Source organism: Bidens hawaiensis, unplaced genomic scaffold, assembly GCF_021521415.1.
Source record: "Bidens hawaiensis isolate Kalapana, Puna unplaced genomic scaffold, B.hawaiensis_p1.1 tig00034269_1, whole genome shotgun sequence".
NCBI classification, from domain to species: domain Eukaryota; kingdom Viridiplantae; phylum Streptophyta; class Magnoliopsida; order Asterales; family Asteraceae; genus Bidens; species Bidens hawaiensis.
This window is the reverse complement of record NW_027495925.1, coordinates 91,783-112,280: the sequence shown is the minus strand read 5'-3', so window position 1 is coordinate 112,280 and position 20,498 is coordinate 91,783. Positions and strand designations below refer to the sequence as shown.

Sequence of the window (20,498 nt, the reverse complement as noted above, 5' to 3'; positions counted from 1 at the left end):
GCTACTATTACGGAAGAAAAGGAAAAAAAGAATAAAGTAAAAGGTATATAACATAAACTGTAGGCAAATCTAATGGTTGTTTAGTTCAACTAGATATGAATCGGTTAGATATAACCGAATCAGACATCCTCCTCTTTCCAACACAACATTAATCGCATGCTGACTGTTTCAGACCCACTCGTATATTTTTCTTTTTTAACCACACAGTCTAAATTATAACCGAATCATATGTTCACCTCTTAATGATTACATTCATACGTAAACAAAGAGCCCATAACCCCATAAACACAATTGTGTAATTCCCCATTGTGGATTACGTCTCATTTGCAATTTTATCGTATACTGTCTAATTCAATATATGAAAACATAACTTTTTTTTAGAGTGTCGACTTTCATTTTTGTGTTCAGGCTACCGCACTCTCCAATTAGAGATCCTATTGCCCTACTCTAGCCAGACTATGTTATCTTAACCAGGCCCACGCTGGCCAGACGATTCTATCTTAACCGGGCCCACGCTGGCTTCAAAGTTTGGCTTGGACGTTCTCCCGGGAAACTATACCACCGACTATCACTTGACAGTCATTGCGTCACAATAGCATAACTCTCTGGCGTAACACACGTAGAACGAAAACCCGGATGAGTCGAAATCCGAACTAACAACCTCGCAAGGATCAATTATCGTTTAATAATGTTATATTTGTCATTTATTAATAGGCATGAAATATATATTCTACAGGCACACATGAATTGACTGACAACAGAATAACATTACAAAAATTGTAATAACACGACAATATATAATAATATGATATATATATATATAGCACACACCATTAGAGAATGGATGGCATCCACAAATTTGACGTCTTTTATCCTTGTGGGTCTTGCCTTCTTCCTGTTTTACAAACACCCATTTTCTTCTTCCTCTAACATGGCTCAACAAACCCCTAAATCTGTTCATGATTTCACCGTTAAGGTATGTATAATACTTAGTTCTAATTTTACAAATTTTGGTGTATAATTCCAACTAGCGAAAAGTTTTTTTTTATTGAATACCGGGTACTTGTACTTTTCATGTTTTGGTATTGGTACCATTTGATTTCGGTATTTTCAATGGTACCTACTGATCGGTATGGTATTCAAGTGTAAATGAGCCGAGCTACTCGAGTTAAACAGCTCGATCAAGACGAGCTTAATCGAGCCCGAGCTTGAGCCTAAAAGTAAGTTCGTTTAATAACGAGCTCACGAGCATTGTCATTTATATAATTTTTTAAAATATTTATTTAATAATTATTAATTAATATATATATAATGTTATGAAAAAATAAATAAAAATAACTAAATAATATATATTGTTTTTATAATAGAAAAAAATATATAAAAATAATTATAATTGTATAAAAATTAATTGATATATAGTAACGAGCCGAGCTTGATCTTGAGAATCATCTATTCACAAGCCGAGCTCGAGCTTTGAAAATAGATCTCGAAATGAGCCGAGCTCGAGCTCTGTACAAGTTAAACGAGCCGAGCTCGAGCCTAGTCAAGCTCGGGCTCGGCTTTGCACCCCTACTACTAGGTACCGACCAAACACGATCGGTGTCAGTACTTGTTTTTTATGTTTTCGGTATCGTACCATCTGGTCTCGGTTTTCTAATGGTATCAACTGAACGGAACCGAACAGAAAAAATTGGCACGGTATTTGGAACCGGTTTTCGTTTTTCATGTTTTCGGTATTTTCAGTGGTACCAGTACTGGACCAAAAAAATTGGTAATTGGTACTACATTATTGTACTCGTTTTTCATGTTTTCGGTATTTTCAGTGGGACCGAAAGCAATTCGATATATGGTTTTACTCATTTTCAGTGTTGGTATTTTTACTTGTATGATATCAATCTCGTCCCAAAATTTCGAGCTTGTAGCTCTAAATCAATGAATGTTCAAACTAATTACTTCTGAAATCGAAAGCGGACGATGAATTTGTTCAAATTTGAAAAATATAAACATATTTCATGTTATAATGAAACTGGAGATTGTTTTAGTGACAAAGTTTTTATAGAATTTGAATTTACTGTATATGAGTATATCCACTGTAAAAAGTCAAACGTTGACTTTATCAAATTGACAGGATATTCGCGGGAATGAGGTGTCCTTGAGCTCTTACAAGGGGAAGGTTCTTTTGATTGTTAATGTTGCATCAAAATGGTAAATCACTTCATCTTTTTTTAATACAAATATATTCCAATTTGGGTGTAAAGGAGCCGAGCTTGAGCCCAGCCTGGCTTGACTAGGCTCAAGCTCGGCTCGTTTTGACGAGAGCGAGAGTGGGAGCGTGGCTTGTGACTTGTTAGTCATTTTTTCAAGCTCGGGCTCAGCTCATTTATTATTTATTAAAAAAAATATATATGTTTTTAATTAATTTTATATATTTTGAGAATAATCTTAAACGAGCCTAAGCTCAGCTCTGCAGTGTGAAATCATAACTTAGGAGTCCAAAAGACGTAAAACTCAAAAATGCACAAGGCTCGACGAGCCTAAACAAGCTTCCTTAACAAGGCTCGGGCTCGATAACTAAACGGGCTTTATTTAAGGCTCAGGCTTGCTTCGAGCTTTTTAACGATCCGATGTCGAGTAGCTTGCGAGCGGCTCGGCTTGTTTGCAGATTTTACCATGAAATTTATTTAAAATAATTTGAAGCAGATTTTAATTTGATTTATGACTTTTGTTTCAAACTTTGAAAGGCTTGTACTGCAATTCTTTATTTTGTTCATTTGCTGATTAATATGCAGTGAAATGATTTTTTCTGCTGATAAATTCAGTTTCAGAACATGCAAAATTTATATAAAAAATGGAAATAATGTGAATATGTAGTTATTGACCAAAAAAGTCAGCTCTGAGTTTGTTGCATCATTATGATAGCATTTACTGTTGCCATATCTCTATCACGCATAATTTAAATACATAGTTGGTGGTTCATGGTTGAAAGCATGAATATCTTCTTAATTAATAATTTATTTATTATAGATGTATGTCACTTGCAAAACTAATATTATCACAACCTTTATTTCAAAAGAATTCACATTTGACTTATGAATGTCAAATATTTCATCTTTTATCTCTTAAATAATCATAAGTTTGGCCCTTATGTGTAGAGTAAATTTTTTAGCATGTTAAATTGTATTTTGGACATAACTTATCATGTCAATTTTGAATATTAATCATACTTTTTCTCCATTACATAACAAGAGTTGAGTTTTGACCTTTAATGGTCAAAATTGATTGACTTACTAATTCAAAGGTTGATAAAAAAATTGCTTTTAGAATAGAGAAAAAATTAGGCCTGAGAACCGAACATTCAGTGAACTGTTCGATGGGAATTTTGTTTATTTAATAAACAAACAAGCACAGATTACATTCTTTGCTCATTTAGTTAAACGAATGAACACGGACACATCTTGTTTGTTTATTTTTGCCTACGAACATTCATTTACGTTTGTTCTTGTATGTTCATTCATTTATTTTCAGTTAAGTTCGTTCGTTTATATATTATTCAAAAAAATTATGTCTATTACAATATAGTCTAGTTTAATGAAATTGAAATATCACGAATAGAATTTAATCAAATTTTCTTAATTTATTAGGCCCAATATATTGATGCTCCCATTTACTTCTTATCTGTGTTTGCTCAATTATCCGTTCATATGTTCTGTTATGCTCGCTCGTTTGTATTCGTTTATGTTGTGAACCGTTTGCTTATACTGTTGACGAATGTAAATGAACACGTTCATTTCTTAACGAACGAACACTAACAACAAAACTCCGTTCATTTAATTTTTCGTGTTCAATCCTTTGTTCAGTTAAAGTTAAACAATGTCTATACAACCTTTCTTTGCTTATTATTAGTATCTAATCCTTTGGTTTATTTCAACAGTGGACTAACAGAGTCAAACTACAAAGAACTGAACATATTGTACCAGAAGTACAAAGATCAAGGTATATAATCATTATCGTGCGCGAAAGTTTTGATTTTTTTTTTTTAATTATTAGTTTCATGGTTTAAATTATGTGGCTTTCATTTTGGCAGACTTTGAAATCTTGGCATTTCCTTGCAACCAGTTTCTTAGGCAAGAGCCAGGAACAAATGAAGAAATTCAAGAAACGGTATGCACAAGATTCAAAGCCGAGTTCCCGATATTTGACAAGGTAAATCTTTTGATGGTTTCACTTTCTTGCAAAGTTTGCTTTATTTGAAACTTAGTTATCAGCATGTTTGGACTGTTTCAGATTCCCATTAAAAATGCTTATCTGCTTATATGTATTTGAACTAAGCAACTCCAAACTGATTATTCAGATCTGTTCAGGTGTTTATAACATTCATTAATAATCATATCCACAGTCTGAATAAGCAAAATCCAAAAACACTCTCAAGACTGCTCGTGTTTCATGAAAATGCCATGAGCAGATAAGCAGTTTGACCGAACAGGCGAACAATCCCAAACACCCCATATGATAAAATGTAATAAATAATCTGTTTTGGAGAAAAAAGGTAAGAAATTCTAAGAAAAATGATTAAAATGAATTAAAGTTAACTGTCTATTCCTGTCTTTAATAATATAATCCTGTCCAAGACGCGTGTCCAAACACCCTTTTAGATGAAGTTCACGATCTAATCGGAGTAGTTAACCGTTCATCATGAAAAATGTCTATTATACCCTTTCGTCACAAAAAATAAGTGAACTTAACCATTTTTTTTCATATTGTTGATTTTATTTCTAAAATTTCTAAGAAAATAAATAAACTTTGCGATTAGTATGAGAAATTCAAACTGTAAATGGCTGCAAGTTTGAAGGTATAAAGAGGGGCATATTTGTAAATTTACAAGAAGCAATCTTGGATCATTGCAGATTGATGTAAATGGAAACAATGCAGCATCACTTTACAAGTTTCTAAAATCAGAGAAAGGCGGTTTCTTGGTTGATGGCATCAAATGGAACTTCACCAAGTTCTTGGTGGATAAAGAAGGAAAAGTTGTCCAAAGATACGGTCCTCGCACCCCGCCTCTAGAGTTCGAGGTTAGCTTGAAAAAAAAATGGAAAAAAAAAAATTTAAGAATTTCGGAAACTGATTTCTTGCATTGGTTCTTTGATTATGAACAGAAGGATATTCAAGATCTGTTGAGTTCGTCATCGTCTTAAGAAACAAGGCGTGTTGTTCTTGCCCAATTAATAAAGATTTTAAAGCAGTTAAATTTATCAATGGGATCTTTTGGGGTAAATGTATCAGTAGGGGTCGTGTTCGTCTGCTAAGCTTTTGTTGGACAAACAGACGATTCATGAACAATTTACCATCGTGTTCGTTCGTTAAGTAATGAGTTTGTTCGTGTTCGTCTGTGTCCGTGACTATAACTTCGTTTATTAATTTTGTAAACGAGCGCTAATGGACACTAACGGACACAAAACATAAACGAACATATATTAATATGAGAATAATAATCACTGAATCGACGTAAAATCACCCAAAAATCGGGAAGTACATCACATAATATACAAAGAAAGCTTAACATAGTAATAATAAACATAAGTATATCAAAATAGTAATAGTAAATGATTAATAAATATATTGATAAAAAGAGCAATAGTAAAGTTCTAACAAATGAACATATATATGTAAACAAATGTAACCGGACGAATGTAAACAATCGTTAATGATTGTTAAACAAATGAATCTAAATGAACACATAATTACCGAACGTTCACTAACACAACTAAACAGACGCGGCCTTTCACCCTTGTTCGTGTTCGTTCATTAAGCTTACCGAACAAAATTCTTTGTTCATGTTCGTTCATTTATTAAATGGACAAACGTGAACAAACTTCCCACCAAACGGTTCACGGACAGTTTGCTGGATGTTCGGTTCGTTTACAGCCCAATGTATGTGTAAAGTTGTGAACTTGATTGGTTTCTTGCAGAAAAGAGAGAATAAGGAATGGGGATATGTACTTGAAGACTGTTGTGTGGAATGCATGCTTATGATGTTTTTATTGTATTTGTGGTTATATGATCGGAGTTGATGAAATAAATAATACTCTTATCTTACTTGTGTACTAGGAAGCTATAATACATATAACTTGTTTATCCTTTTAGTGGCTTTTAATAAAATATTTTAATATGCGTCACTATAAGTTATGATTGCATTTTGAATACAACTCTGTTTTCAACAAATTGAAATTTCAAGAAAAAATATAAGTGCTACTCGTTACATTATTGTTATTGGAATATTACCGGTCAATAACATAGTAAATATACTGAAATCCAATTTGATTTTCTAGAGAAAAACCACACCAAACACTAACCAAATGCTCGAAGTGTTCCATTTAAGGCGTACAGAGTTTTTTATTTGTCTGAAGTCACTCAAACTTTCATTAGTGACTCTTAACATTATTTATTTTTTTCTATAGATGTTAATTATTTTTAAATGATTTTTTATTACTATTTAGTGGTTAATTCTTTTCGTTTTACCTTTTTTTTTGAAAGGCAACCTTTCATTAAACAATGAAACGAACTAGCAAGAAGCTAGACGAAAACAACATTGTGAAGACCAACCAAAACAAAATTACACAACCGAGGCTCGACCAAATACTTAAGTTTGGACGGACTCTTGATCCAAAGAAGACCAAATACCTCAATTATTTCGAGCTTTTCCTAATAGCCTAACAAGCTACCAACATTACCGATTGCACCATCTTTTTAACGGTTCTAGCACCTTTCACAAACTCGTGTGAACTTATGAAATCTCTAACCGAAAGGCAAAAATAGGAAAATATATTATACTATACATATTAAATATAAATGTCGGTGGCCGCCTTTTTTCATTTGCTGCCCATTAACTTTAATCAAGTTACATAATCAAATGCCAACTTTCAACTTTCATTAACTTAAACAATCTTAATAGTTAAACAATAATCTTGATATGTGCTTCATTAAAAAGGTTCAACATATATGGAATTTTTAGATAACAAGATTAAAATACCAAATAAAAGTTACCTAATCTAATTTAAAGTATAAAAAGTTTAATTAGTTTTTATCAGTTAGCTTTAGCACAATTGTTATGAGAGGGGAAGTGAAGATTTTGATTGGACGAGCCAAGCAGCTCGCGAGCCAATTGAGATCGGTTTGTGAAAAAGCTCAATCGAGTCAAGTCAAAACGAGTTTAAGCCGGCTCAGAAGCCTGTCATTTATATAACCTTTAATTAATATATACAATGATATGAAAAAAAACAATTAAATAATACATATTATGTTCTATATAAATTTGTGACTGAAAAAAGATATAGAAAAATAATTACAAATATATAAAAGTTAATTAATAAATATTAAATAAGCTGAGCCTGAGCCGAGCTCGAGCTTTAGAAATAGAGATCAGAGCGAGCTGACCTCGAGCTCTGTGCAAGTTAAACAAGCATAGTCGAGCTCAGGCTTTGCTCGGTCGGCTCGCTTGCATCCCTAGGTTGAAGATCGCAAGATCTCAAGTTCAATCCGTTTTATTTTACTGCATTAGGCCTTCGGCTCGCGAGCCTAAACGATCCTGTCGCTTACATAATTTTAATTAATATATATATATATATATATATAACGTTATGAAAAACAACTAAATAATATATATTATGATATACATAAATTTATAATTGAAAAAAAATATATAAAAATTAATTAATAAATAACAAATGAGTAGAGCTCGAATTTTAAAATAGAGATCGAAACGATCCGACAGTGTAAGTTAAACTGCAAGATCTGAAATCAAATCCAATTTCAACAGGTTTTAACACACCGAGCCTTTGAATAACAAGTTTTCCTCAAAACAAGAGATAACGGGCTTAGATTACCCAGCACTCTATAAATACAAAAAAAAAAAAAAAGAAAAAAAAGGAATTGTAAAAAAAGCTATTTAATTTTAAAAATAAGCTACAACCGACAAGAATAACCTAAGACGACAAATCTCCTCCACCTAGTATAAATACATACATACACCACAAGGCTTCTGTATAATTATAATAATAATATCAAGCTGAGTTTAAACTCTCTGGAGAAATGAGTTCCGATGGCCAGCGAGTACCGATAAGCGAACGGCCGGAGTGGTCGGACGTAACTCCGGTGGGCCAAAACGACGGCACAAATCCGGTGGTTCCGATTGCATATTCGCAGGAGTTTGCGGAGATCATGGGCTACTTCCGGGCTGTGTATTTGTCCGGTGAACGATCTGCTCGGGTGCTTGACTTGACGGCTGAGGCCATTGGTATTAACCCCGGGAATTACACGGTGATTATTATTATTATTATTATTATTATTATTATTATTATTATTATTATTATTTTATTGTGAATTGGGGGTTTATTTAATTTGTGGGATTAGGGGTTTTTGGTGATTGCATGGATAATTTCTATGAAATAGTAAATGGGTTGTTATTATTATTATTATTGAAGTTTAAATTATTGGTTTTATTAATTTCTAGTTAATTTGTGAAATTAAGGGGTTTTACTGCTTGCATGGGGTCAAAATTGTTTTTTGAGTAAAACTGAAGTGTTTTTTTTTTTCTTGGTATAAAATTAGGGGGGTTTTGGTGCTTGCATGGATCAAAATCTATGTTTTGAGAATGAATTTTGGTAAAAAGGAATGAACTTTGATTTAGGGGTGTGCATGGTTCGGTTTTATCGGTTTTTAAAAATTTGAAAACAGTCCAGTTTTATCAGTTTTTCGGGTTAGGTTAAGTTCGGTTCGGTTTTCTCGGTTAATATATAAAAGCAAGCAGGGGATTTTGCTGCTCGCATTGATCAAATTCATTGCATTTTGGTAAAAAGAATGAACTTTGATTTATTGAAAACTGGTTCGGTTTTGCCATTTGAGTTTGAAAGTTTTGGCCCAAAAAAAATCCTTTTTTTGTTTTTTTTTTGTTTTTGTAAAATTAGGGCCTAAACAAAATTAGTTAATTTGTGAAGTTAGTGGTTTCTGGTGATTGCATGGATAATTTAAATTATTGGTTTCATTAATTTCTAGTTAATTTGTGGGATTTTGCTGCTTGCATGGGTCAAAACTGTTTGTGCTTTTTTTTTAACTTATTTATTTTGTAAAATTAGGGGGTTTTGGTGCTTGCATGGATCAAAATCAGTTGTTTTGAGGATGAATTTTTGTAAAAGGAATGAACTTTGTATTTGAGTCGGTTTCAGGCTAAAACTGAAGCACAAACAGAAACTTGTGGTTTTAGAAAATTTGAAAACTGTTTGGTTTCAGTTATATTGCTGCTTGCATGGATGAAAATCAATTGAATTTTGGTAAAAGATTGAACTTTAATACAGGAGTGTGCATGGTTTGGTTTCGGTCAGTTTTGGACTAAAACCGAACAAAAAACAGAAACTTTGGTTTTTCAATATTTGCAATATTTGAAAACCGTTTTATCTAATATTATTATTTAGGCATAGTAAGTTGTAAACAAAACACAAATAATAATATTAGGTCTTTGATTTAGGGATTTTATTGCTTGCATGGATCAAACTAATCTTGACTTCAAATTATGTGTTGTTTTTACTTATTTTTTAAAATTAAGTGATTTTGCTGCTTGCATGGATCAAATTCAATTGTTTGAGAATGAATTTTGGTTAAAGGAATGAACTTTGATCCAGGGGTGTGCGCGGTTTAATTCGGGTCGGTTTTGGGCAAAAACCGAAACTTCGTTTTTTGAAATTTCGAAAACAGTTCAATTTTTCGGTTCAGGTTCAGTTCGGTTTTTTGTTGCTTGCATGGATAATTTAAATGTTTATTTTTACTAATTTTGTGAATTAGGGGGGTTGTGGTGCTTGCATGTATTAAAACCAGTTGTTTGCGGATCAGTTTGGTCGTTTTGGGCTTAAACTGAACAGAAAACCGAAAACTATGGTTGTTGAAGTTTTGAAAACCGTTTGGTTTCGGTTATTTAATATAGGTATGGTAAGTAACTATATCTAAATAATAATAATAATAATAATAATAATTTTCTGTTTATGCTTAATTTGTGAAATTAGAATTTTTTGTTGCTTGCATGGGTAAATTAAATGTTTTGTTTCTACTAATTTTGTGAAATTAGTGGATTTTGGTGCTTGCATGAGTCAAAATCAACTGTTTGGGAATGAACTTTGGTAAAAAGAGTGAACTTTAATTTAGGGGCATGCACGGTTCGGTTTGGGTCGATTTTGGGCTAAAAGTCTAAAACTGAACCAAAAACCGAATTTTTGGTTTTTGAAATTTTGAAAACAGTTTAGTTTCGGTGCATAGTAAGTATTAACTATACCTAAATAACAAAATCAGTTATTTGTTTCCACTTGCTTTGTAAAACTAGGGGATTCTGCTGCTTGCATGGGTCAAAATTATTTTTGAATATAAATTATGTGTTTGCTTTTACTAATTTTGTAAAATTTGGGGATTTTGCTGCTTGCATGGATCAAAATCAATTGTTTGAGAATGCATTTTGGTAAAAAAAAAAAACTTTGATCTATATAATAAACTTTGGATCTTTGTGAATTGGTTACTAATATTGGAGAAAAATCATAAGTTTATGGTTGTTGTTTGTGCATGCTATTGAATTATGTGTGAACAAAGTTTTAGGCTATTATTCGCTCAAACGGTGTTGCATGATTTATCGAGTATAGCTATGATGCTTGAGGAACAAAGAAAAGCTAGTTTCTGCATGCCAGTATCAGATTTGTTATGCAAAAAAAGAAAACTAATTCTACAGATAGTAAAATTGACCGTCTTTTTGGATTTCGTTTGGATGGTTGTACAGTACTCGAAGTATGTTTAGTTTTCACTTCATAAAGTAGTTTTGTTACTCTAAGTATGTTTTGTTTAATGATGATATTGGTTTTGTTTTTCACAGGTGTGGCAGTTCAGGCGTGTAGTACTTGAGGCTATGAATGCCGATTTGCATAAAGAATTAGACTTTGTTGAACAGCTTGCTAACAAAAACTCTAAAAACTATCAACTATGGTGAGACAGTATCCATTTGTACACTTCATGTTCCTTTGCTATAAAAATAGTGAGCTTGAGTTCATGCTCATTTTACTAAACAAGCTCATTTTCAGGCTCGAGCTCGTTTAAGATCAACTCGTTTGACTTTCGTGAGCTATAGCTCGGCTCGTTTCCAACTCTTCTTATAAAGCTCGAGCGCGGCTTGTTTCCAGCTCTAAAGCTCGAGCTTGGATCTTTTAGTAATTTTTTTAATTAATTTATGTATACTTTTTTATTATTTTTATAGATATTTTAGTTATGATTTTGAATATAATATAATATATATTACTTTTAGTTATTTTATGATAAATTTTATATATAATATCATCACTATATAAATATAATGTAATATATTAATTAGTTATATAAATAATAAGCTCGTTTTGGCTCATAAACCAGCTTGATAAGTGAAGCTTGGGCTCGGGATCATTTATTTAACAACCTTATTTTTAGGCTCGCACTCGTTTATGATCGGCTTGGTTAGCGGTTTGGCTCGTTTATAATCACTTAACTTTAGAGTTTGTAAATATTGATAAATATTCTTATTTTAGGCATCATAGGAGATGGGTAGCTGCGAAACTAGGGACTGCAGCGGTCGATGGAGAACTTGAGTTCACGAAGAGGATATTCTCAAACGACGCTAAACATTATCATGCTTGGTCTCACAGACAGGTATTCTTTCGGTTTTCATTTCCGTAATAAAGGCGTCTTGTGTTAACAAATATATAACTTACATCGATTTTTAGATTATTTATTAATTAATTTATTTTCTACTTTTCAGTGGGTTCTTTTAAATCTTGGAGGCTGGGAAGGTGAACTTGCTTACTGTAATCAACTCTTGGCAGATGATATTTTCAACAATTCTGCTTGGAACCAGGTGTGCACAAGTGTCGGTTCGGGTTCAGGTTGTATTTTATATCTAAAGGGTCAAAGGGTAAAGTGTAAAAAGTAGTAATTTTTAAATTATTTTATTTTAAAAAAGATAGTTATATATTGAAATAATATAAATTTTATAATCATTTTTGACATTTTATAGCCTCTTGACTTTTGTAAGTTCAGTTTAGTTGCACTGTCTTGTTATGAAAATCTTGAAATCTATGTAAATAGATGTATAGGTTTATGTATGTGTGGTTAATTTCTAGAGATATATCTCGAGCTTGGATTGATAAAAAGCTCGAAACGAGCCAAGCTTTTTCGAGATTTAAGCTTGCTTAGTTATCGAGTCCGAGCTCAAGCCTTGAATGGGAAGCTCGTTTTGGCTTGCTAGCTTAGTTATCTAGTCCGAGCTCAAGCCTTGAATGGGAAGCTCGTTTTGGCTTGCCGAGCATTAACTCCGTAGATTAGTTTTACCTCTTTTGGACTTCTATGTATTTCACACTAGCTCGACACGAGCTTTGGCTCGTTTAAAGTACTACATGAGCTTGAGCTCAAGCTGAGCTTAGGTTTTTTTTAAGGTTTTTCTTAAAATATGTAAAAATAATTATATATGAATATAAATTAATTGATAAATAATGAACTGAGTCGAGTTCTTGAAAACACGACTTATGAGCTGAGCTTAAGCTCCAGCACTCGTAAGTCAAAACGAGCCGAGCCCGCGTGTAGTTGTGCTCGGCTAGGCTCAACACGCATCATGATTTCATTATCACAACTTTAAACCGTCCATTTTTCCGCAGAGATACTTTGTTGTAACCAAGCACCCGGGCTGCGTCTCAACGTCACTAGATTCCGAAGTCGAGTACGCCATACAATCCATACTCCTCAAACCAGAAAACGAAAGCCCATGGAGATACCTTCGCGGCCTCTACAAAAACAACATAAAATCGTTTGTAGCAAATCCTACGGTCCCGAAACTTTGCCTAACCGTGTTGACTTTAAGAGTCAACCCGGTTTTCGCTCTTGGCTTGCTGTTGGATCTTATCTCCAATGGTCTTCAACCAAACAAGGATCTGAATACTGCCATTGAAGCTGTAGTTCCCGAGTCGATTGCAGGCCAAGATTCGGATATTTTGGTAAAGATTTGCTCAACTTTGGAGATTATTGATCCCATGAGGGCAAATTATTGGAGGTTTAGGAAGAACAATCTGTACTCACAAGCTGCAGCAGGAGTTGCAAATATTAACATCCATTGAAAGATATGAACATGATGTGTTTGTTCCCTTTGTTTTTCTTTTAGTTGTATCAGTAACTTAATTTTGGTTTGTTTTTTTCTGTTTTTTTTTTGAGTTGTATCAGTAGCTTAACGTAAACTATTTGGTTTGTTTTTTCTGTTTTGTGTAATGTTTAGGATGAAATAATGTAGCTTTATTATTGATATTTTAAAAGTTTGTAGCATTTATTTGTTATTGGAAGAAAAGTTTATTTTTACGGCCTTCCTGGTTTCACATGAAGCTAGGGGTGCAAATGAGCCGAGCTGATTTCAAGCTTGACTTGTTTAACTTACATGAACTTTGAAATGAAATCTTGACTTGTTTAACTTACATGAAGTTTGAACTTGGTTCGTTTCGAGCGCTATTTTCAAAGCTTGAGCTTGACTCGTAAGTATATATTTAGAGCTTGGCTCGTTTACTATTTATTAATTAGTTTTGTATATGTATAAATTATAATTGCTTTTATATATTTTTTTCAATCATAATTTGATATATAAAATAATATATATTATTTTATTTAGTTATTTTTAGTTAGGTTTTCACCACATTATATATTAACTAATAATTATTAAATATATATATATATACTAAAATATCGTATAAATGGCAAGCTCGCTTATTCCCGCAAACCGGCTCGGGGTCAAAACTGAAAAAAGGATCGATTTCTGCATTTTAGGGGTCAAAACTGAAATAAGTCAATATGTTTTTAGTCTAATTTTAGTCTTTGGAGACTCTAAAGTCCTAGCTTGAGTTTACTCTCTTTAAAACCGGGCATGCAAACATGGCTTGTGAGTAATTTTTCATATCTAAAGCTTCCAAAATACTATTGTATATATTTTTTTAATTAATGTGAATTCATTTTAGGTTAACCTTCATTTTAACATCAAATCATTTTATACCCCCTCATTTTGATTTTGATTTGATGACTTCATTTTAACAAGAAACCATTTTACACCTCACTCAGAAATATATACTTGCACACACTTATAGAAACCAGTCAACTTGTACCAAAAAAAAAAAAAAAAGAAAAAGAAAAAAAAGATGTCAATATTTTTTTTAACTAAATGAAAATTGATTCAACTGCATCATCATATCATTATCTTCAGGCAATGGTAGGAGTAAAGTCTCCTAACCCCAAGGTTCCGGGGAGATCAAAAAATTCACTTTTCAAAAAAAATATCATTATCTTCAGGCAATGGCTGTTCAGTAGCATCCGCGAGTCTGCGACATCTGCTACATGCCTGCAATTAACCAAAATGCATTTCATCCAACTAACAGGATACTAAACATTAGTTTAAGCTACATTTAAGGAGTTGTGTCATGTTTTAAATGTGTGTTCAAAAGATTAATTTGAACTTTGAAGAATTTGAATCAAAATAAGATAATCAGTTGCTAATGCTAGGGGCATTTAGGTAATTTTACATTTATCTAGACAATCAGTTGCTAAACCGACCCATGCACACCCCTAGTAAGAACTAAGAACTAAGAAAACACTTACTGTTGTTATACTGCGATGTCGATTCGAACCTCGGGTGACTCCACAAAGTAAAGATTGTCATCCCTGTACAAATGTGAAATATGTAACAACGGATCAATTAGGGTTGTGTTTTAATGATAATGCACAAATGAATAAAGTAGAAAAAAAAAATAGAAAACAAGCCAAACGGTTTGAAAAATAAAAGGCAAATTGGATTTTAAATTTTAATAATCCCATCATTTTGCAGTTGGCCGATAATAATCCCGCCTTCGAAAATAGCTGGCCACTGCCACCTTTCACACTATCAGTTTGAAATTCGAAAAAAACTTAAGTTTTTTTAACCAATGAAAACAACTATTGTGAAAGGTTGGACCGGTAAGAGCTATTTTCTAAGGAGGAATCATTATTGGCGAACTGCAAAAAGGTGAGTATATTAAAATCCGATTTGCCAAAACAAAATGACAACAATCTTAGTTTTATTTTAACAAAATAGGTTATAGATAAAGTAAAAAACGTAACGTTTTTAAACATATACGTAAGTTCAAAATATGATCACTCACCCGGCAAGCTTTCTTGCAAGGTACAAGAACGGGTTCACAAGTTTATAATTGTCTTTTGTAGAAACCTCATAGTACTGCAGGTTTTTCTTTGTGTGAAATGTAACATCCCATTGCTTGAACTTGTCTGTCCGCCACGTTGGCTTTGTTTCCACAAAGAACAATAGGAATATCTTTGCAAATCCTAATTTAAAAAAAATCAGTTAGTGTCGTATCTTGAGGTAACTTTAATACTAAAAACAGGGTACGAGTAAACAGACCCTCTAAAATCGTTGTATCATCTAGGCACGTTGTCGTAAGACACCTTGTTCGTCACATTAAACATTATAATAGCACACTGACCATGAATGCTGCATTCATAAATGATAATTAAAGTAGTTAAAAACTTAAAATATCAAATATACCCATTTTATTTTGGAAACAATTTAATAAAAGACCGTTTTACCCTTATCTTTTTGGCTTAAGTATTTTTTTACTCACATTTTTCCTAAAACTTCCAATTTTCATGGGCATCTAAACAAATATAATGAAAAGGGATAGAATAGTCATTAAATAAAAATTCATTAAAGACCTTGTTCGTCACATCAAACATTATAATAGCACACTGACCATGAATGCTGCGTTCATAAACGATAATAAAAGTGGTTAAACATTAAAAGATCAAATATACCCATTTCACTGAAAACAATTTAATAAAAGACCATTTTACCTTTATCTTTAACTTCAAATTTATTTGTTTACCTATTTTTAGCTTAAGTTTTTTCACTCATATTTTTCCTAAAACTTTAAATTTTGATACATGGGCATCTAAATGAATATAATGGGAAGGGGTAGAATAGTCCATTAAGTAAAAATATATTCTAGTTCAGTATATATGATACCTTTTGTTTCGGCTCAGTTTATATATGAAAATTTTCATGTTTATATATGAAATCACTTACTAGTAACCATCACGAAGACCAGTAACTTTGCCACCGGTATCCCAGCAATAGAAACGAACTTTCCCATGGTTCGTAAGGAAATCTAACGCGTAAATTTCTACTCCAAGGGTGGCTGTTTACAATGCGGTACACATCAAGAACAACATATGAGCATATTATAATATCGAGTGATGTTACATTGTTACTAACAATGTACTTACGTTCATATGTCGTCTTATAAGCACCCGTTCGATATCTGTTAACAAAAGCAGTCTTCCCAACATGATAAAAGTTAATAAAACTAGGCGCCCACAATTGGTAATATTTCGGTGAAAATCCATCATATTTGGTCAAAATCTTTGAAGTATTTGAAAAAAAAAAAAAATAATAATGAAAATAATAAAATAATAGCGAGCCCCCGGCTTCAGGACAAACGAACTAATAGTAAAACAGATAACATATAACATAAAATATTAGAATAGTGTAGTACTTAGTACTTACGAATAAAGGATTTAAAGAAAAAAATAATAATAATGAAAATAATAAAATAATAGCGAGACTCTAGGACAGTAAAACTGATAACATATAAAATAGAATATTAGAATAGTGTAGTATTTAGTGTTTAAAAAAAGGGATTTTAAATAAAAAAATAATTAATTTATAATTAAAATAATAAAATAATAAAATAAAGAATTTTCGGTGACTGCTTACTATTAGTTCGTTTATTATTATTTATTTATTTTTCTTTAAATTCTTTTTTCGTAAGCACTAACGTTGTGTTCCCGAGTTCACTTAAAGGGAGAAAAGAAAGAAAAGAGAATTAAGAGAGAAGAGATAAAAAGATATAGTTTTATTTCATGTTCCCGAGTTTAATGAAAATAAAAGGAAAAGAAAGGAAATTAAATATTTTATGTGTTTCCGAGTTTGAAAGGAAAGAAAAGAAACCTACAATTTTATTATTATACCCTATAAGTTAAATTAAAACAAAAAGTACATGTTATAACATTATGTTCATATGTTTCCAACTATGATCCATGAGCTCAAAAGTGTTTATATTACTTTTGTATCCAAACCAAATATTTCAACTCAAGATTGACCATCATGAAGTCAATACATCTCTTATGGTCACAAATGATTCGGTTCAATAGCTACCAATCTTCACATATTTTATCAATAAATATAAATTACATATTAAAATATTAAAGCTTAAGAGTACCAATCCAAATTTGATTTGTGTTAATATTACAGTAACTTGATTTAATGATGCAAATGCATTATCATCGATGTACAATTTCATCTCTAGTAGGTAAATTAATACGCTTTCTGTTTGGAAGTCTAAGTAGTGCAACGAATGCCACCAATAAGCAAATTAGATGAGCTGCTTGCAATTGTCGGACTCGCACAAGTTCAACTACCTTGCATATATGACTATCCATCTATAATAAATAGACATAAATGTGCGGACTATTAAGTATGAGTTAGCTACCATGTACAAAGTATAAGTATATGTAGCTGGTAGTATGCATATTTTAGGCTCTTTAAGCACTGTACTCGACTAGTTGGTGCTAGTATGTTGATCTAAATGGACACTCAAGAACAGATGTTTCATAAAGCGTAAACTTTCAAGTCCATCATTAAAGCTAACCCTTTGTAAATAATAAATAAAAATTCTATAATTATTAATTTTAGTCGTCTGAGTTTCAACCCGAAACTTATTTTAATAGCTACCTATTTTTATCCAAACTGAAATGGTACTTATTTAAACAAATTGTTTCAACTTAAACTCATCTTGACCCAATACCCAGCCTAACCTAACCTGTCCGTTTTTCTGGTCGAAAAATTGATCCTGGTCTGATAAATATGTACCATCCTTTTCAATTAATATTATGGATTGTTCTGTCTCAAAAACTTATCATTGACTACACATATAATCAGATATAAACAAATCCTATTAATACACAATAGCCAAAATATATCATTCTAACCTAGCTTTTATCTTCTTCTTCATTGTTTACCAATTCAAGTGTCTAATATGACAAATAACAAGAAAAATCATAACAAATTTTATTAAATGGTGAAAAGAAAATACTAACTGTGTGCCTCTGTATGTTTAACTACTGATATCCAAAAACAAAAATTACAATAACATACTTTGTGTGAAGTGAATTAGGGTTAGAAAAACCCCAATATTAACATCAAATTGCAACTATTAGGGCTAAAAATCCCTAATATTAACATCAAATTACAGCTTTATTGTACAAATTAATATCAAATTAAAACAAAACTGATGCTGGTGTTACCTCAACCACTGGTGAGAAATTAACACAAATGTCTTCAGTTCTCTCTGTTACTTCTTCTGGATGCTTGTAGAATTGTGAAAGCTATGAATGAAGATGGTTGAAGATATGGCGGTGTAAATATGGAATGTAAAAAGTGAACGTGGTTTTGATTTTTTCTTCCTCTCCAAATCATCCCAATTTAGAAGGAAATAAATTTGGTCTTTTAAATCTTTTCCTCACCTTCCACTTCTCTTCTTTCTCCACTAAAAAAACTCTGGAACGCCAAGTTTTTCCAATTCCTTCCAAAATCCCTTCTTTCTCTCCATAACTGAATCTCTGGAACACATTGTAAATACTACTCTATTCTAATATTTATTTTATATGTTACATGTTTTACTATTAGTCCGTTTGTCCTAGACACATAGCTTTCCTGCTATTTGTGGGGTAACCAGTTCTACAACGCCGGAAACAACGCATACAGGTTCCTCCATCGCCAACGAGCACGACCTTAAATTTTGGAAAATCATCAGCCTGCATTAATATGAAACAAACTTTCAAAACTCTAGGCTTCAGTATATAACAGTAAAATAATCAATTCACAGTTTGTTTAACATGCAGATACGTACCATGGTTATTATTATAGTATATTGCTATGGATTTTGATTTATATATATGTTAACATTTAAAAGATGGATGCTTTAGGATATTTAATAGGAATTTAAATTTTGAAAGTTAATCTCTTTAAAAATAATTTAAATAAAAAAAAAGGATTAATTTGGACTATCTAATAGGAATTTAAATTTTAAAAGTTAATCTCTTTAAAAAATTATATATAAAAGGAAAATATTTTATCTGCACGTCGTCTTTTGGGATAGATGTGATAGATGCAACATCCGACTCCTCATACTACCGATATTGTTTGCTTTATTGCTCCCATCTGAGAATGAGTTATCCTTTCATTTACTAGAATTAAACCAAGAATCTTTACTCTCAATCTTAAGAGTTACTTTGTAATAACTAGTAATCGACAAGAGAAAATAAATAATAATAATAAATAATAACAAAATTGGCCCTAAACGAGGACGAAGAAAGCATATTGAAACAACTAGTAATCGACAAGAGAAAAACAAACTCCAGGTAAAAAGAAATTCACTTTTGACTGTTCAACGAGTTAATTACACTCGTAATTATAAATGGTCTGTTTCAATAGAGTAACTTTTGTAATCAAAGAACGTCAAATGTAGCGACTAGCGAGGATGAAAAACATGTATTTTAGGGCGATGATAAGTTAAAGGTGGTATTAGCGTATTGTTTGATCACATCATTATAATAGCATAGTTCGTTGGCACAAGATCTGGATAACCTAGATGCACCACTATTTGTTAAACGCATCGCTGCCATTGTTTTTAGTGTATCTTTATTACTAGTTTAAACGTACCATTGTAATGGGACAACTTAGAATGGTTCTTATAACTAGTGTACACTACATCAAGGGCGAAGCTTAGTGTGGGCCAGCGGTGGCCCCGGCCCCTGTTTTATTCTTTTGCACGCAAGTGTAAAAATACTCGCTTTTCACCCGAAAATTTGTATACGTAGTGTAATTTTACCTTTTTCGACCCAAAAATTGAACCCGGCCCTCCCTCGTTTATCCATACATATTAAGCCTGGTCCCTGACAAACTCGTTCAAGCTTCGCCACTGACCATTATAATCAATAATAAATACTATACTCGGGTAATAAAGTTCTTAACTCTATAGTGTATTTAAAAAAAACTAACAAAATATATAATAAAAGTTATTAAAGAGTAAAAATGAAGTAACAAAATTAAAAGCTGACCAAGATTAGTAACTACCTGCACTACACATCAATATTATTTTAGTCAAATGACTTATATTAATAACAACATTTATTTCATCAATTTTGTACTCCACACAAAATGTCATGTTTTCATAACCAGACTGGATATCAAACCCGTTGCCTCCTTCTGTGAATCCCAACCCTGGCCTCATTGATTATCCATCTCCAGATCAAGAACTTTAAACTTATCATGTTATTTACAACCACAGTCCATATATACAGGATTG

The 20,498-nt window shown here is 32.1% G+C and overlaps 2 protein-coding genes and 1 pseudogene across 2 annotated transcripts; 2 read left to right on the top strand and 1 right to left on the bottom strand.

Annotated features, from left to right (window-relative positions):
- The first annotated feature begins 844 nt into the window (after positions 1-844).
- Positions 845-5,203, top strand: LOC143585997 (putative glutathione peroxidase 2). Its single transcript, XM_077067649.1, has 6 exons — positions 845-976; positions 2,129-2,205; positions 3,932-3,993; positions 4,085-4,203; positions 4,905-5,072; positions 5,157-5,203. The coding sequence occupies exons 1-6, from the start codon at positions 845-847 to the stop codon at positions 5,193-5,195; spliced, it is 597 nt and encodes a 198-aa protein (XP_076923764.1). The 3' UTR covers positions 5,196-5,203.
- Positions 5,204-8,088: 2,885 nt separating this feature from the next.
- Positions 8,089-13,163, top strand: LOC143585996 (protein farnesyltransferase/geranylgeranyltransferase type-1 subunit alpha-like). The gene is made up of 5 exons (XM_077067648.1): positions 8,089-8,316; positions 10,904-11,013; positions 11,586-11,706; positions 11,816-11,911; positions 12,708-13,163. The coding sequence occupies exons 1-5, from the start codon at positions 8,089-8,091 to the stop codon at positions 13,161-13,163; spliced, it is 1,011 nt and encodes a 336-aa protein (XP_076923763.1).
- Positions 13,164-14,684: 1,521 nt separating this feature from the next.
- Positions 14,685-20,423, bottom strand: LOC143585984 (GTP-binding nuclear protein Ran-A1-like; annotated as a pseudogene).
- Between the last annotated feature and the right edge of the window lie 75 nt (positions 20,424-20,498).

Excerpts from the sequence above, each read along its gene's own strand:
- LOC143585997 (XM_077067649.1), top strand. The coding sequence starts at position 845 with ATGGCATCCACAAATTTGACGTCTTTTATCCTTGTGGGTCTTGCCTTC. Across the intron at positions 977-2,128 it reads TTCATGATTTCACCGTTAAG|GATATTCGCGGGAATGAGGT; the intron begins GTATGTATAATA and ends TCAAATTGACAG. Across the intron at positions 3,994-4,084 it reads CCAGAAGTACAAAGATCAAG|ACTTTGAAATCTTGGCATTT; the intron begins GTATATAATCAT and ends TCATTTTGGCAG.
- LOC143585996 (XM_077067648.1), top strand. The coding sequence starts at position 8,089 with ATGAGTTCCGATGGCCAGCGAGTACCGATAAGCGAACGGCCGGAGTGG. Across the intron at positions 11,014-11,585 it reads TCTAAAAACTATCAACTATG|GCATCATAGGAGATGGGTAG; the intron begins GTGAGACAGTAT and ends TTCTTATTTTAG. Across the intron at positions 11,912-12,707 it reads ACAATTCTGCTTGGAACCAG|AGATACTTTGTTGTAACCAA; the intron begins GTGTGCACAAGT and ends ATTTTTCCGCAG.